Source organism: Cygnus olor, chromosome 2 (assembly GCF_009769625.2).
Source record: "Cygnus olor isolate bCygOlo1 chromosome 2, bCygOlo1.pri.v2, whole genome shotgun sequence".
NCBI lineage: Eukaryota > Metazoa > Chordata > Aves > Anseriformes > Anatidae > Cygnus > Cygnus olor.
The window spans coordinates 44861148-44876931 of record NC_049170.1 but is presented as its reverse complement, the minus strand read 5'-3'; the positions used below and the strand labels follow the sequence as shown (position 1 = coordinate 44876931).

At 44.6% G+C, this 15784-nt stretch overlaps 2 protein-coding genes across 7 annotated transcripts in view; both read right to left on the bottom strand.

Moving 5' to 3' along the window:
- NOD1 (nucleotide binding oligomerization domain containing 1) overlaps positions 1 to 8327 on the bottom strand; it is a 37553-nt gene extending 29226 nt beyond the window's left edge. For 3 of the 6 annotated variants that reach the window (XR_005817125.1, XM_040548385.1, XM_040548386.1), the window contains exons 1-2: positions 8248 to 8306; positions 1483 to 1821 (exon numbers count right to left, since the gene is read on the bottom strand). Coding sequence is in view for 4 of the 6 variants with exons in the window: in XM_040548385.1 (XP_040404319.1) it covers positions 1483 to 1698 (216 nt within the window). In the remaining 2 variants the exon portion in view is untranslated. Of the gene's footprint in view, positions 1 to 1482; positions 1822 to 3409; positions 3895 to 8247 lie in introns of those variants that run through there. The other 3 variants (XR_005817126.1, XM_040548383.1, XM_040548384.1) reach the window with 3 other exon arrangements.
- Positions 8328 to 8778: 451 nt separating this feature from the next.
- On the bottom strand, positions 8779 to 15550 carry GGCT (gamma-glutamylcyclotransferase). Its single transcript, XM_040548382.1, has 4 exons — positions 15398 to 15550; positions 12810 to 12955; positions 11957 to 12092; positions 8779 to 10200 (listed from the first exon to the last, which is right to left on the bottom strand). Exons 1-4 carry the CDS (start codon positions 15491 to 15493, stop codon positions 10051 to 10053), a joined length of 528 nt encoding a protein of 175 aa, XP_040404316.1. The 5' UTR covers positions 15494 to 15550; the 3' UTR covers positions 8779 to 10050.
- Between the last annotated feature and the right edge of the window lie 234 nt (positions 15551 to 15784).

The following is a 15784-nucleotide window of genomic DNA, read 5'->3' as shown; positions in this document are numbered from 1 at the left end:
TTCATTCCTCTGATTTGTAGATATTCCAGTCACATTTAGATTTACCTCTGGATCCTGCTAGATCCACAGTGGGGCAGGCAGAAACTCTCTCTGGATCTTAATGCAGATCCAAAAAAACTACAATTCTTTCTTCTAACACAGCAAGTCAATACAGCAAGCTATCTCTGTACAATTTATTTGTTGCCTGCAACTATTATTGAAACTAATGGCTACCAAACAGTGTCTGGAGCAGCTCAAGGCGAATCCTTCCAAAGGCAAACCAGAGCCTGATCTCTGTGCAACCAGTACAAGGCAACCCCAGTACCGAATCCTCCTCAGGACAGAGCAATCATTTTGGGGCCCAATTTGAATGTTTGGATCCTCTTCTTGCTGAGAATGAATCAAGAATTCAGTTCTAAAGCAAAGGCTTTCTAGATACTATGGCCTCCTGTGAGCATAAAGCAGGGTGAGTTACAGGGACACAGCAAAAGCATGGCATTTTTTTGACAATTTGAATGCTCTGAAAAACAATTTTAACCCTTCCAGACAGGCTCCCACAAAGTCCAGTTCGCTTACTATTGTGGCCTGCTCCCTGTCTCTGCTTAGAGTCCTGATGCACGGCCTCCCCCTCAGCTTTGTTACAACAATCATGTATATTATGCTGAACAAAAAGAAATGGAGATGATCGTACAGTGTGCATTTATTCAGCTTTGACCTTACACACAGTGAGCACTGTGTTAGCGCTTCAGCTCGCCAGCAAGAACGATTATTTTATGAAAATCTGCACTGTTAGTTAAGTCCAAGGTCTCTGAATTCTTTATGGTTTGCCTGCCCCTAGTTGTGATACTATTCTGAAGCAGCATGACTGGTCAGGGAACGAAGAGCTTGTTTTGGGTCACGATGCAAAGAGCAACTGTGCACATCTGATAATTTTCTCCTATCAAAAGAACAGGAATTAATTTTTGCTACTGATGCCCACAGATGAATTCCAAACCCCAACGTGCCAGGATATATCAGTTTTACAGACAGACATTTACAAGTCTTTAAGTCTTTAAAGAGAAGGGAGGGTGTGCACATGGACAACATGCAATGATGAGCTTCTAAAATAATATTTAATTTCCATCTCCTCCTGTAGAGCAGGCTGATCTGTCCCATGGCGTCCTGAAGTAGATTTTTCTTGCAATACTCTACATTATAATGAAGGCTTGTGTGCAGCAAGTTACTCTGACAGCCACTGTGGTCACCTCCTTATCTGAGGACAAAGCTGCAGCTGGGGACACAGAGCAGCAATTATCAACCTGCTCATTTTTGCAGCTGCCATCAGGCTTACAAGCACTGCCAGTAGTGCTGGAAAGAGATGTGGTAGAGATGCTTGTCCAGAAGGAATGGGGTGGGGAGTCTCCAAAATAACAAAGACTGGGAAAGACATCAAGCCCATAAAACCCAACAGTAAAGTTGAAAGTAACAAAAAGTTCAAGTTGGCTAGTGAAATAAAAATAATACCTTATCTGCTTGAGTTGGAAATTGAACAACAATCTCGGCGTCCTCGGTGGAGAAGTACTCATTGTTAATCAAGTTGTCAATCAAACACTGCGTGTTTCGGATTTTACTGACCAGAAGCTCTCGGTATATCTTCAGCAAAGCAATGAAGGACGGAGGGCTTGTTCCTGGAGGTTTTTCCACAGAAATCTCCAAGTTAGCACAAAGTTGGCCTTCCATAGTTGAGATAGCAAGAAGCTGCTCCGTCTAGCCTCATCTTTGACAAACTGTTTGTCTGTAGTGAAGTGTCAGCTTGGGGTTAGCTTCAAGTAAACAGGCGATCTCTCCTTCACGTTACTGAGCCTGCAAAAGTAATTGCAAAGAGCCTCAATTTAAACGTTATCCTGTGCAGACACATCCCTCAAGTAGCCATCAAAGAATACCTCCAGCCTCTGCAAAACACCATTGACAACTTTATCCAAAAAACCCAACCTAATATCTTCCTCATGTACTTCCAATCATTTGTTCAGTTTTTGGAAAAAAAAAAATTAACTACTGCAGGCAATCTCCCCTGTAATATAAATACTTCACTGCAGCTTGCCTCAAATGACAACACTTGCATCTGCTTTGTTAACTGCCTGTTCTTCGTGCATAATTGAATATTTTTATTAGCTTTTCGTGTTTCAATAGACAAAGCAGGGCATCTGTCCAAACATAGCTCGACAAGGAAATACAGGGAATAAAATTATATTTCATAGCAATTAATTCTGTAGGAGGAATTAATTTATAGTAGCAATTCCCTTTGTTTTCGGTTACAACAAAAGTCTCTGTGTAAAATTTTGCCAGTAGGGGAACTGTCCTCCTAAGTGAGGCCTTGTGAACTCTCTGACAGTCCTAGCTAAAGGAAGGAAAAGCGTTCAGCTTCAGGGCAGGTTTGAGAGGCAGTCCATTTAGATACTCTTTAGCCATGGACCTTGTACACACAATTTCCCTTGCAAAAAGGAGATACTTTGCAAGATCACGACCAAATGATCTCCACACAGACAATGAGAATTTGCACGATTGACAGGAATTTCTGGCACCCTCCAGTAACAGAGGAAAAAGTACTGCTGCTTCAGCAGGTCAAGGGATATTTGGAAGAACGTTCTTAGATGCTGATTATAGACATATCGATAAAAACAAAGCACAAAGTCCTTCCTCGACAACTCGGTAAAAGTGCCAGCTTCACGGTTTCAAAATTCCCATGATTTCCCAGGATAGTGCTGGCAAACTTTCCGTATGGTCCCCAGCACTCCCCTGACAAGGAACAGCCAAGGCCTTCTTCCAGCTCCCAGATCCGTCTAGGTGAGCTGCTACTGGCACGACCTCACTTCTGTAGGGTTCCATACTAGAAGCTGCAGTCTGCATTAGCGTAGCTTCTCCTCCTTGGTGCTGGGGAAAGATGCGGTGTAAAATACCACATTTCAGCACCAAACAGCCTAGCTCCTCCGATTTCAAGAGGTTGTAACGTGTGGTTGCTGACCTGCACAAATGAGCCCCCCAGAGGCTGAGAGCAGGCAAATCCCCGGCACAACTGTTCGGGATCGCAGCCAACTCCAAAACTGCAGAACTCTTTCAACCAAACGCGATGTGACCAAGTGAGCTGGCTTTCCTACCACGAGTGAGTGACTGCATCTATTCAGACAAATCAACCTTTCATTGCACCATGCACATGACCCACCAGATCGAGTGGCTGACTTCTGAGTCACTCAGCTTCCTAGAAGCCATGCTGGCACATCCCTTTGTTTAAGAAAACACATTTCAGAAATGAACTCTATCATGAAGACCAAACAATGTTGAAAACATCATTTCCTCTAAAGCTTTTGCAAGCTTTCAGTTAAAGAGATAGAGTCACCTTTAAAACACAGGCAACAGAAACACTAACACTTTTCTCTCAGGACACTGCACCTACCCAACATTTCCTGCGAGCTTTGGTTGCTCTAGGACCACATTATCCTAATGCACGTTTTCTTCCTAGTTTGTGAGGACTGAGGCAAACATCCAGGAACCCGTAACACTGAACCAAGTGCTGCCACGGGTACCAAATAAATAGAAATATTTTCTTTACTCTTTCAGATCCATCTATGAAGAAGGTAAGGAAAAAGAAAAAACAGCAAAAAGACAAGAACATGGAAAATATGGAAAGATCAGACGGTCTCAAATATGCCTGCCCCCCATTTCAGTAAGTCTACGTCAGTAAAGAACATGGTTGCTATTAGAAGGGGTTGGCATAGGTATGCCACTCTTTCACACAGAGTGAATTGCAAGACAGTGGAGAGGAATCAGAAAAGCATTTACGGTGAAGGCAAGCATCAGGGGAAAAAGGGAGAAAAAGCACAAAGGCAGAACAGGGAAGCTAGAGCTGGCAATATTAAATCCGCACATGATGACGTACTCAGTGATATTTTCTGTAGTAATATTAAGTTCAAGATTAAAAAAAAAAGACACTCAGTATTGGAGAAAACAGTAACTTTCACCAGTATCTTTTCATAAAGAAAATGGAAAATTTCCACCATCCCCAGACAAAGAAAATGTCATGTCAGATGAAGAGCTGAGCGCCTGAAGTGGTGTTGGAACAGACCTATCTCCTGGCACATGCAGTTAATAGCAAGGCAGGTACCTGCATGTTTGTAACAAAGTGCTACATGAGGAAACTTCAGGTCCTACCCAGACTAAAGCAAACACAAAAATGTTTTACAGTAGCAGTTTTAGGTGCAGCAGCACCTACAAGTCCTTGCCAGTATGGGAATGTGCTTATTCTTTCAGAAAAACTGTTCATAGGATTCGGACATACACAATTCTGCTTTGCTAGCTTCAGTTTTTTTGAAGCAGGAGACCAACGTGTTGACATCATGAGGTATCAGACTTATCTGCAAGTCTATCATCTCTTTCTGGAAAGAGTCCCAGCTTCCAGGGTGCTTTACAATGGCCTCTTTGAGTGATGGATCACAGGGTTACAACATACTGAGTCTCCTCTTACAAGGTCCTGTTAGTTTTATAATGCTAGCTTACACAGCTAGCATGTTTAAAGGTAAACGCTTATGTGGCTTAGAAATGTATGTTGAAAGCAATCACTTGCTAGTCCACGGAGTGTGTATAGTGTTTTCTTTCTTATCTCAGGCACTCCTGCTGCTGGATCCAATTCCTGTGCATTAGTCATAGGGATGCTGGAAGAAAAGGCTGAGGCATACATTAATACGGGGACACATCCGTGCACTGACCAACGTCTGAAAACATCCTCTGTTGAGAACCACTGCCTCATTTAACAGCCATTCCATTTCTGAAAGGCCTAACGAATAAAATCATTTCTAAAAGCCACCCTGAGCTTCTTACAATCCTTTTTAGGGTATCACTAAGTTACAATAAAGAGAGATCTAACACAGATTCTAACAGCAACAGCTGAACATGAGCACTGAGGTTTGTACAAAGGGCATATACGTGGGGAGAAATGGAAAGATTTGCCAGCTCTATCAAGTACCTGAATCAGCAGACCACCTAAGGAGGAAGGGAGAGAGGCAAGAACAGTGATACCAGGGCAAAGCAGGAGCCTGGTATGGGGAGACAAGGAGACAGACACTTATGGGGCAAAGCTTTGTATCTGCCAACAGAATGGACTTCTTGTTCCTGATGGGAAAAAGTAAAAATAAAGGTTTACTCAAGAGGCTGCCAGTGATGCTGTAGTGGAAATTAAGTTAGTCTCTTTGAGGAGAACAGCTTCAGCCAAGCGAAGAGGACAGAAAACAGACTATCAGGAATTAAAAGGAGCCAGAGAGCAGAGTGCTCACCCATCAACTGCAAAGGCAAATGAGACAGAAGACAGTCTTGGCCAAATGATACATCAGTGGGGATCGAAGGGATGTGAGAAGCAATAGCAACACTAGCAAGGGATCCTTATCACAAGCCTGCAAAACTGAGAGTAACAAAGAGGAAGCAAGATGGGGATCAGGCCAGGAATCAAGAAGGAAATGAAAAAGGGAAATGAAATTCGTCATAGTAAGAGGTACAGCAAAAGTATCAGTACTTACAGCAAAGTTTTATGTTATCTATGTCAATAACCTGCAGCAGTGCTGATAGCTTCCGAGAGAAGGTATTGGCACTTCTATTTAGTGGCTCTTCTGACTTCCCTCTATTTAAACTCTCGGCATTGCACAAGTATATATGGTTATATTTCCTGGCCCTGCCCTTCTCATATCCTCTTTTCACTAAGATTGCCTGCTTTTCTTCTAACAAAACTGCTGTGCCTGTTCAATTTCCAGTGCCGCAAGTCCTCTGGCAGCGAAGAGTATTCTGTTTTACTGGTAGCACCAACATTTATCACAAAAAGGTCTTACTAAATGTAAATGCTGTAGATAAAGGGGCTGCAGGGTCTTAAAGAATAGCGAAAAAGAATTCCACATTTGGGTAAACTAAAGAATTAACTCCTCATTGAGCTCATTGCTCCCAAGGAGATTGTGTAGGAAGAAGCAGCAAAGCCAACACAAGAAACAAATTAATTAAAAGCTGTCCTTCGAGGCAGCAAATTTAAGACCAGACAAGTATATTTCTGAAGAGCTGAAAACTCAGTCAATAGCAAATTTCTTCTGTAGTTATCAAAATGACTATTTTGTAGTATTCAATTCAATTACTAGTAATTGAATTAGTAATTAGTAATTCAATTACTCTTAGGAGGTGGCTCTATGAAAATAGTGCCCCCTTTCACAAGAAAATCTGAGCCCTTTGTGTCTTCAGGTCAGATTTGTCTCCTGAGAAAAGCTATCTTACAGTGCCAACCATCCCACTGCAGGGTCATCACAGCAGAGGGAGAACTGGAGATCCTGACATGCTTTTTCATTAATAACAGTAATCTTGGCTCAGTCAGGCCAGTCCAAACTCAAGTATTTGCTACCACTGGGAGAAACAGAAAACAGACTGCTTATCCACATTTTATTTCATGTGTGCCACAACATTTTCGAACATAGCAAATAACCAAGAACTTATTTCCACACAGCATTAATTTCAGAGTTGTTTCTGATTGTCACCTCACCTTTAAAAGAACTTTAACAATTTTACGCAGTACAAGAACAGTAAAAACGTGCAGATGTTAGAAGCAAATGGGCACGTATGCTACATGAAAAGTCTGCATGTTTTGATTAGAAGCGATGCAATTTATGTATTTCCCAGAGGTAAGAAAAAATACCCTTTATTTTTATAGCACAAATGGTGCGTTCCTAGAGGTTGCAGAGTCCCTGTACTGATCTTAAAATGATATTCTGTATCTATGAGTTAAAACACATTAATCATACTCCCATTTATAATCTCTGTGTAACTATCATAATCAATGCTACAGAATATCAATAAATGTCCTGGGAGCCATACATCAACATCACACTGGTGTAAAGCCATCGTAATTCTTGTGGTTTTGCTCTGCTCTGGGTCACTGAGATCAGCACCTTTCAGTGATTTTTCCCCCCTCTTTACCTTCTGACTATTAGTGTAAGCTTTTGTTGCCATCTCTAGCTGTTTGAAGAGCAACAGGTAATAAAGAACACATAAGAAATAATTTCTACCTCCATCTGGTAACCTGACAAGCTTTTGCTTAAAAGGCAGAAGCTTTTAAAGAAATATTCATATCCTTCACAGGTTTTGCTGCTGTATTTCCCAACAGCACACTTTTAAACAAATGGAGCTTTACCTACCAGGCTTGGAGTCCCTGTTACCAAGTCCTTGTCAAAAAGATTTTATGGGGCTCCCTGGTAACTCCTTTATGGTATGTTTCAGGAAAACATTTAATAAATAAGAAGGAGCCACGATTAAAAAGCAAAGGAATAGCCTTCAGTCAGAGAAATCTTGGAGATATATATATATTTTTTTTTTCAGTGGAGGAGAAGGGGAACAATTTACTAATATATTTAAAAACTTGAACTGCTTTTCTACTATTATCTGCTGTTTTCGCGTTCAACTTGCAGTGAGGTCTGTAACAGAAGGTGTAACTGGCTGAACCTCACAACTCTCCTACTTCTACTCCCCAAGACTTGTTGCAGTTGTCAGCAGCAAGCCGGGCTGGTTACAGGCACTGCACCCACTGAAGATCTCTGCTCCATCGTGCCTGTACATCCATCACTCCGGCAGGACAGGATCTTGCGTTGGGCTGCTCAGAGATTGTGGTCAGAAACTGTTCAGTGCTCCGACAGCAAGGTGCAGGTGTGGAAGACCACCACCACCCTCCTGCCATGCCCTCGCCACAGCCACGAAGCGCCAGCCCCACGTGCTGCGGTGAACAGCTCCCACCTCTCCCGCTCGTTTTTGGCTAATTTTTGCGTCAACTGGCAAAATTAGGCACCGAGGCCTAAATGACTCCTGTGTGAGTCAGCGCATACAAACGGCTCTTCGGGCAGCTTTGCGACAAGTAAACGTTTTTCTACTTATTTCCCCCCTCGCTCAAGGACCAGGCGAGGCGGGACCGTGCCCCACCAAGGCGAGCGACACCGAGAAGGCATCCTCCCGCCGCGCTGCCCTCAGGACGCGGGCTCGCAGCCCGTTCCCCCCAGGAGAGCCACAACACGGCCCTGGGACACCTCACAGTCTCGCAGCAGTAACTCCGATTTCTGCCCTTAAACCCCCCCCCCCGGCGGCGACCCCTGCCCCGCCGCCCACCCCTCCCGCCGCGACATGGCGGCCGCCCCCATAGGGGGCGCGGGGAGGGAGCGATGTCGCCGGCGGCGCGGCGCCCCCTTCGCGATCCGTCCCGGCCGCCCCGTCCCCTGCACTCACCGCGGCGAGACGGGACGGAGGGCAGGCAGGGAGGAGCGGTGCTTCCCCCGCCCCCGGCCCGCTCCCGCCCCGCACACGGTGCCCCCTCCCCGGCCAGAAGCGGCTCCTCCCCGCACAGCCATGGCCGAAGGCTGCTTCTCCCTCACAGCCACCGCCGTGCCTCCCGCCGGTACCTCAGAGAGGGAGGAGGCCTTCACCGCCCCCCGGGCTTCCCCTCTTTTCCTCAGCATCAGGCATAAAGTATCCCTCATCAACTCCCTCCAGGTGTTTACTTTCCCTTTGCTTCTTGCAACAGTAAAATACCCCCTCAAAAGTGCCCAAGGAGCCTGGTAAGGACAAAGCAAAATAAGCAGTTGTGGCATCGAGGAGCTGAGCCGCTTGTGTTCACACACTTTTACCTCATATACTGCAATTTCACTCATTAAAAGTGCAAAGAGAATGAAATTGTCAGTTACAGTTCCACATCGTCAGCTCCAGCTTATATAAGTGACACATATTATTGAATCATGCATTGAATAGGCACATGAGAGGTTTGGTAATTGCAATTTTATTTACTCCAATCTCAGACCAGACAGTGTTAATACAGAAAGTATCATGTTTTTCTCTGGAGTTGTGGTGCCCAACTCCAGGAACAGTCATATGACATCAGGACAGCAACTATACACCCCTGGCAGAAGTTTACAGAAAACAGAATAAGCAGAGAAGACATGGTAAGTTTGTTATTTTTTCATTTCTCCATCTAAGCAGTCACACAGTGACACTGAGTATATCTTACAGTACAGAAAATAAGACAAGGTTCAGTTGTTTCACATCTTCCAGGTTGCCTGTTTTTCCCTGTCCCCTAAGACTAACTATAGGGGTTGCCAAGTACCATAAAGATTGGTTAAGTACTGTAAACCTTACAAGTGCTTCCAGTTTTGTAGGAAATTGTCACAGCTGTGGAAAAAAAGGCAAAGTCTGTTAATCTGTGATTTAACAGACAAAACCATGACACGTGCTAAGATGAATTCACATAAGTCTTGCTGATTCCTCTGGACTTTAGACCAAGTCCTAGATAAGTAACAAGACAGTTAAAGTAATTTTTAAAACCTCAAATATCTAAAATGATTTCTTTAAAATCTGTTGGTTGTATTTAACTAGTTCACCTATGTTGATTATTAGACATAGAAAGAGGGAGGCTGTTCTACTCTGAATAAAATTCTTTACTGAATGCAGTCTTCAGGTGTGAGCTGCCTTTCAGGCTAACACTTCAAAACATGGAGATAGTTAATAGAAGAGGAATATTTTTAACTATGTAAATGGGAACTCCACAGCTTCAGACGGGTTGGGCTTTAAGACCGTTACAAGCAGCAGCAAAGAAAAAAGTTTAGTATTGCTTTAGAGTTGAGTCTACCTTACACTCTAGTAAGTCTGAAATTCTTGGTAACTTAAGAACAAAGGGCCTGATCCTGCAGCCCTTATTCCTTAGAAGGTAACAGATGCCAAAACCTATGAAGATGGCCTTTTTCTTTTAAAAAAGTCTGTAAACAGGACACGTAGCATAAGTTTGTGTGCGGAGCTCCATGAGAGTTACAGAAAGATAATTTACAAATATGCAAAAGCTTCAGCATGTACTTAAGCTATACGTACAAAGTGAAGATGTTATCAATGTCAGTTTGTCTTCAGATGGCAAATTATGTCTAACAGCTTACTGTAGATGCACAGCAAACTCATCTTTTCTTGATAAATAAAGAAATCGCTGATCAGCACAGTGAGGAGAAGGATCTAAATCAAGGTGAATGGCCAAGCAAGTGCAGAGTTATTCTATGCAAAATTTGTTTTACTTGCTTTAACAGCAGCTTCAATTTCTTCAAAGATTGGCACTGGTCCTGCATAGTTATTGGTTTCAATAGCTTCTAATTTCTTTTGATACTCAGTTGGCAAGCCGTTCTGTTTTGCACCCATGCAGATAACCTATAGTCAAAAGGGGAAAAAAAAAGTCAATAATGTTAGGAGGGAGAGATCCCTCCAAACATTTAGTCATACAGAAAGGACCAAGAGAAAAACAGGTACCACCAAGGGAGACCCCTAAGATTTTGAAATGCTACCAAAGTGCCCAAGACACAATTAACTTGTTAATTCAGTCATTCAGATCAAATCCAAAGCACAACAGTGAATACCTAAAGAGGTTATAGGAGCAATAGAAACTGATACTTAGCTTAGTGAAAACAGATTCCTTAGAGTTTGTTACTGCAGCTTTCCTTCTACATACCAAAAACCCTCAAGTTTTAGTGCAAGAGAACCTAAGTGACAGGGAGAGGAAAAGAGGAGGCTGTAGGAGCCAAGGCTTGAAAGAGGCACTAGCAAGTTGCCAAATAAAAATGAAGAAAGATAAATACAGAGACTTTAAAAGCTGACACCAGTGTAAGTATTCTTTCACACATTCAACAACCAGGAAATCCAAGGATATGGTGTCTGGAAGGGATAAACTTTGCCACAAAAAGTACCTTGCAGTAATGGATGTAGCTTGCTGTGTGCAGATGCAGTCACCTGTACTAAATTTTTAGACCTCTTGTCTGGTTAACTTTGGTTAAACAAATAAGCCAGGGCGGGGGGGCAGGAGAAAAAGAGAACTACAAACCAACCCTGACAACAGCAGGAGAGAATGTTTAACTAGATAAAGTTGCCAATATTGGAAGTCTGCTCTCACAGCATACTAGTGAGAGCTCACATGCAGCAGCAGATTCCACATATTAATTCCTTGAAAAGCCCTAAAGATCTGTTTTGACAGGAAGCAGGAAGGGAAGGGGGAGGCTTGTAAAGCAGCAACACCTGCTTTCTAATCAAGCTTTCTCTTAAGAAATCCTGCAGCAGCAGGCCTTCGCTGTGCTCCTGGAAGCTGATCTGTGGGAGTTGAGAGAGGAACATCGGATTTCATAAGCTCAAGCCCTGTTTCTTTGCTTTTGGTAGGAAAAGTCTACGTGTTACAGCGATGTCTGTCTGCAGTTGCTAGCGACTGCAGACAATTCACAATTCCATACATGCAGTCATGCCACCTGAGGCTAGTCCCGCATCAGATCTCACAGGCTAAGCAGGTCAGGCCTGCTCTGTGACTGGGTAGTGTGTCTCTGTAGAGTCAGTGAGTTGCAGTGTTGAAACACTTCTGCCTCACCAGCCATGAAGTGAGGACCCTGCAGTGCCCTACAGTGGTGCTAGAAATCCTGTGATCTACTGATGATGCATCTCGTGAAAAGAGGCAGGTGGACTCGTGCATTAGAAGACAGTAAGATAATTTATAAGGCAATAGGAATAACCCGTGTCCTTGGGAGTACAAGCCAGGTGCTGTATTCTCCCCACAGAAGCTTCCCTCTGTACTTTGTGTGGAGTGCATTAATTTTTCATTCCCAAACAGAGAATTGCTGTGTATATGGAAAGGAGCTGGCATCCTTCAGAAATCCTGGTGTCAGTCATAACTAATTCATGAGTTAAATAGAGGCTTCATGTAAAGCAGAACTAAAGCAGAAAATAAAACTGATTTAGTCGATCTTTAAGAGCTAGCAGCCCTCAGTAAGCATCATTACACTAGTAGATTGCACAAGGATTAAGTTACACCTTTACATTAGAATTACTCATGCCTTTTATCTAACGAAAATAAGGTCCTTATTAAACAGGACAGAAGTACTGCATTATGTATTTCTATTCCTTCTCTCCAGATGCAACACCTACCTACCTTTTTATACTGGGGAGAAGGGGGACCACGGACATAGTCCTTCATCTGGTAGCTTCGACAGGTCAGAACCTTTCCTGCTTGAGTGTGGACGTTAACTTCTATTGGGACATAAATGCCATCTTCAACTCCCTCTTGCCTACAAAGGACATATATTCCTTTCATGGCCAGTAACTGATGCATGGGTAACAGGCATCTTACATCTTTCAAGCAAACTGTGCAATTAAACCTATACATTTAACATAACAGAATTCAGGACAGAACACTGATCTTCACGGTTAAATGACTTACAGAAAAATAATTAAAGCAAAACATCTTCCAGTACTTTTTGTGCTAACTGCTTTCATATCCAAAAATAAGTTTCTAAAAGCAAGTGCTACTCCTTATTCATCGATTCAGCAATGTAAGAAAGATGACTAAGAAAGGGCAGCTAGCTTGCAAGACTAGAGAGTATTGCTTGTGAATTAGGTACTGTGCAAGTCTTGTAATCTAGAGGAGAAACCCAACCAAGATTATCAGAATTAATAAGTAGTCCCGTGTGGAGCCAGGAGTTGGACTCGATGATCCTTGTGGATTCCTTCCAACTTGGGATAGCCTATGATTCTGCTATCATTACAAAAGGCAAAAACAAACACTAAATTAGCTTTTGCTTGAAAACAAGGCAATTTTAAACTCAAATATTTTAGAAGCCAATAAATGTACTATAGAGGGGAATTCACATTAAAATCCAAAGTGTCTTCTTGATCCCAGCAAAAGCTTCCACACTGCCTTTTACAAAAAGCAAACAAACAAACAACACTACTACTTTTGAATTGCTCTCTAAAGTAACAGAAGACAGCAAAGTTAAGTCACCTACTTATCCAGTGAACTTAAATTGCTAGTGTTCATTTTCCACACCACTCCCCATACTTCGTCTCCAGGGCTCTGAACAATGGTAGCTGTACCTCCATGCCAGACGGGACTTGTCCTGCCTTGATGATGGCCAAAATCGAGCTTAAAATCCTGCAAATGAAACCAATGCAGAAAAATCAATTTCCACTTACGATAAGGGCTGTTGGCTATTCTTGACAAGAAGGGGGCACCTAAAGCAGAGCCTACAAGAAGTCAGCTGGAGCCGTGGAAGGAAGAACTCACAGTCACGTAGGCTGGATCTGATCCAGCTTCAGCTCATGCGGGGCTGATGTCAGCCTCTTCCACCCCCCAAGAGAAACTGTAGCCTTGGGACAAAGGGAAGAGAGGTCTGGCAGAGCTGTGTTGGTAGAAGTCTTGGTCTGCAGAGGCCTGCATCTACCTAAGCGTTAGCTAACACCATCTGAGGTGTGCCATGAAGGAGGGAACTGACTACTGCCTTCTTCTCGTTCCTCAAAAGACATGCCTACCTGGTGCCCATGCCTTCACAACTGTCGGTGCTGTTATAAGACATAAATGCTACCATGCTGGGTCCAGGAAAATAGTAATGATAAGCCTCCAAAACAGTAAGTCTTTTCCTCATGTGCTAATAGAAGTGCCCAGGCATACGATACCATCCTGTGTATTTTCCAGTGTTACATGGCATCTCATCACTCAACTGAAACACTTTTGGGTATTTTTAAGTCAGGGTATATGCCTCTTTGAGTAAGCTTATTCAAGTGCTGCAAGTCAAAACATTGCTTTGAAAATCAAGTATTTCTTTTTCATACAAGCAATACCAAATATTATCATATAGGCAAAATACAATAACTCGTTCTTGTATTTTTTCCAGTATAATTTCATATCCGACTTCATAGAGGCCCAGTTTCCCTTCCAATTTGTACACTTTTCACTAGCCATAGAGAAGGGGAAGAAAAAAGCCTTAAGGAAGACTACCCGATCGATAACAACAACAAACCAAAAAACTGGCAAAGGCAAAAGTTATTGTAAAAAACAAAAACAAACAAACAAACAAAAAACAACAAAAACAACTAGACAAGCTCACAGCTTTGCTTACTTCTGTTCACCCCCTTTTTAAGCTGTAAGAAAACTTTGATTTGAAATACATGCCTGTATATATTAATATATTTGCTTTCTGAGATGTTACCTTCTTGTAACGTGCCCTAACACATATGGGATAAGGCTGCAGAAATTGAGCAACTGGAGGCTTACAAAAAACGGAGGCTTTGCAGCCTATTTTCATGTTATTAAGCCAACATGCTCCTAGAGCAGCTTAGAAATCAATCTGACCCTTTGCACACATCCTCAGTGCCAAGTACCAGCAATTTTCCAGCTTGAAGCAGCGGACCGGAGCCCCCTGGCATCAGCAGGCACATTGCAAACCGCCAGATGTCTGCCAGAAAAGCCAGCGGCTGACCGAGAGCTCTCCAACAGCTTCCTTGTGAGAACCCCAAAAGTCACATGAAACCCAGCAGGAAAGCTGAAGCACTGTGTTGGGTTTTTTCCTCCATTTGAGGCCAAGTGTTTTCCACATCTTTTGTGTCCGATCCTGCTGGGCATGCGGTGCATTTGATGTGCCAGCAGTGTCTCAAAGTGCCTTGCGCTTGACAGGACCAGGTCTCAGCTGCCAGCCAGGACAGAGGATAGCTGGCTCTAGGGGGCTTACTGATCTGTCTGGGAGATGGTAAGGAGCTTATTCACTACACATTTTTGGAACTTGTTCATATGCTGTCTAACACAGATCATTTCTTGCCAGGAGAATAACAGAATCGTCTAGGTTGGAAGAGACCTCCAAGATCACCGAGTCCAACCTCTGTCCTAACACTAACGCTAACAAGTCCTCCACTAAACCATATCACTAAGCTCTACATTTAAACGTCTTTTCAAGACCTGCAGGGATGGTGACTCAACCACTTCCCTGGGCAGCCCATTCCAATGCCTAACAACCCTTTCAGTGAAGAAGTTCTTCCTAATATCCAACCTAAACCTCCCTTGGTACAACTTTAGCCCATTCCCCCTTGTCCTGTCACCAGGCACGTGGGAGAATAGACCAACCCCCACCTCGCTACAGCCTCCTTTAAGGTACCTGTAGAGAGCAATGAGGTCTCCCCTGAGCCTCCTCTTCTCCAGGCTGAACAACCGCAGCTCCCTCCCAGAACCCTCAAGAAGTCCTCGAGGGGCATCCTAAGGACGATGCTCCCCCAGGGGCCGGTCCAGCCGTTCACCAGCACCCTGACGGCCACACGCTCGGGGTTCCGAGCCCACATCAAACCCAGACCACGGGCAGGTACTGCTGCCTGTCAAAGCCAGGCTGACACACTGACGTTAGACAGCTGGGAGGAGGGAAGTGGCACAGCCAGGGCGCACGAAGGCTCCGGCTCCAACTAAAATCCCCCAAACTACCCCAAAACCCCCCTCCCGAAACAACCCCAACACCCCATGACAACCCCACCCAACCCCCCCCCGGCACCCGGACGGGCCCTTCTCCTCCTCCCCCCGCCGTTCCGAGGTCCGGGTCCGGGTCCCCTCCCGCACCTGCAGCCGCGCGGTGCCGCAGGGCGCGGCGGCGGTGCCGAGCAGCAGGCGCTCCCGCAGCAGGTTGCTGCCGTACGCGAAGTACAGCGCCTCCATCGCGCCGCGGGACACGCCCCCCGCGCCTCGACCACGCCCGTTTTCGCCCTAGCCACACCCACTTTCGCCGGAACCACGCCTACTTTTCGCCTTAGCCACGCCCACTTTAGCCCAGCCCGGCCCCGCTATTGGCTGCCCGCCCGCGCGCTGTCCTGGCGTCGCGGCGGCCGTCGGCCGGCGGGGAGGGGTGGCGCGGGGGTGACGTCGCGGTGGGCTGACAGGGGAGGGAGCGCCGCCATCTTGGGGCGGTGCTTGGGGGGGGGGTGGGCTGCAGGAGTAGCCTGTGGGAGG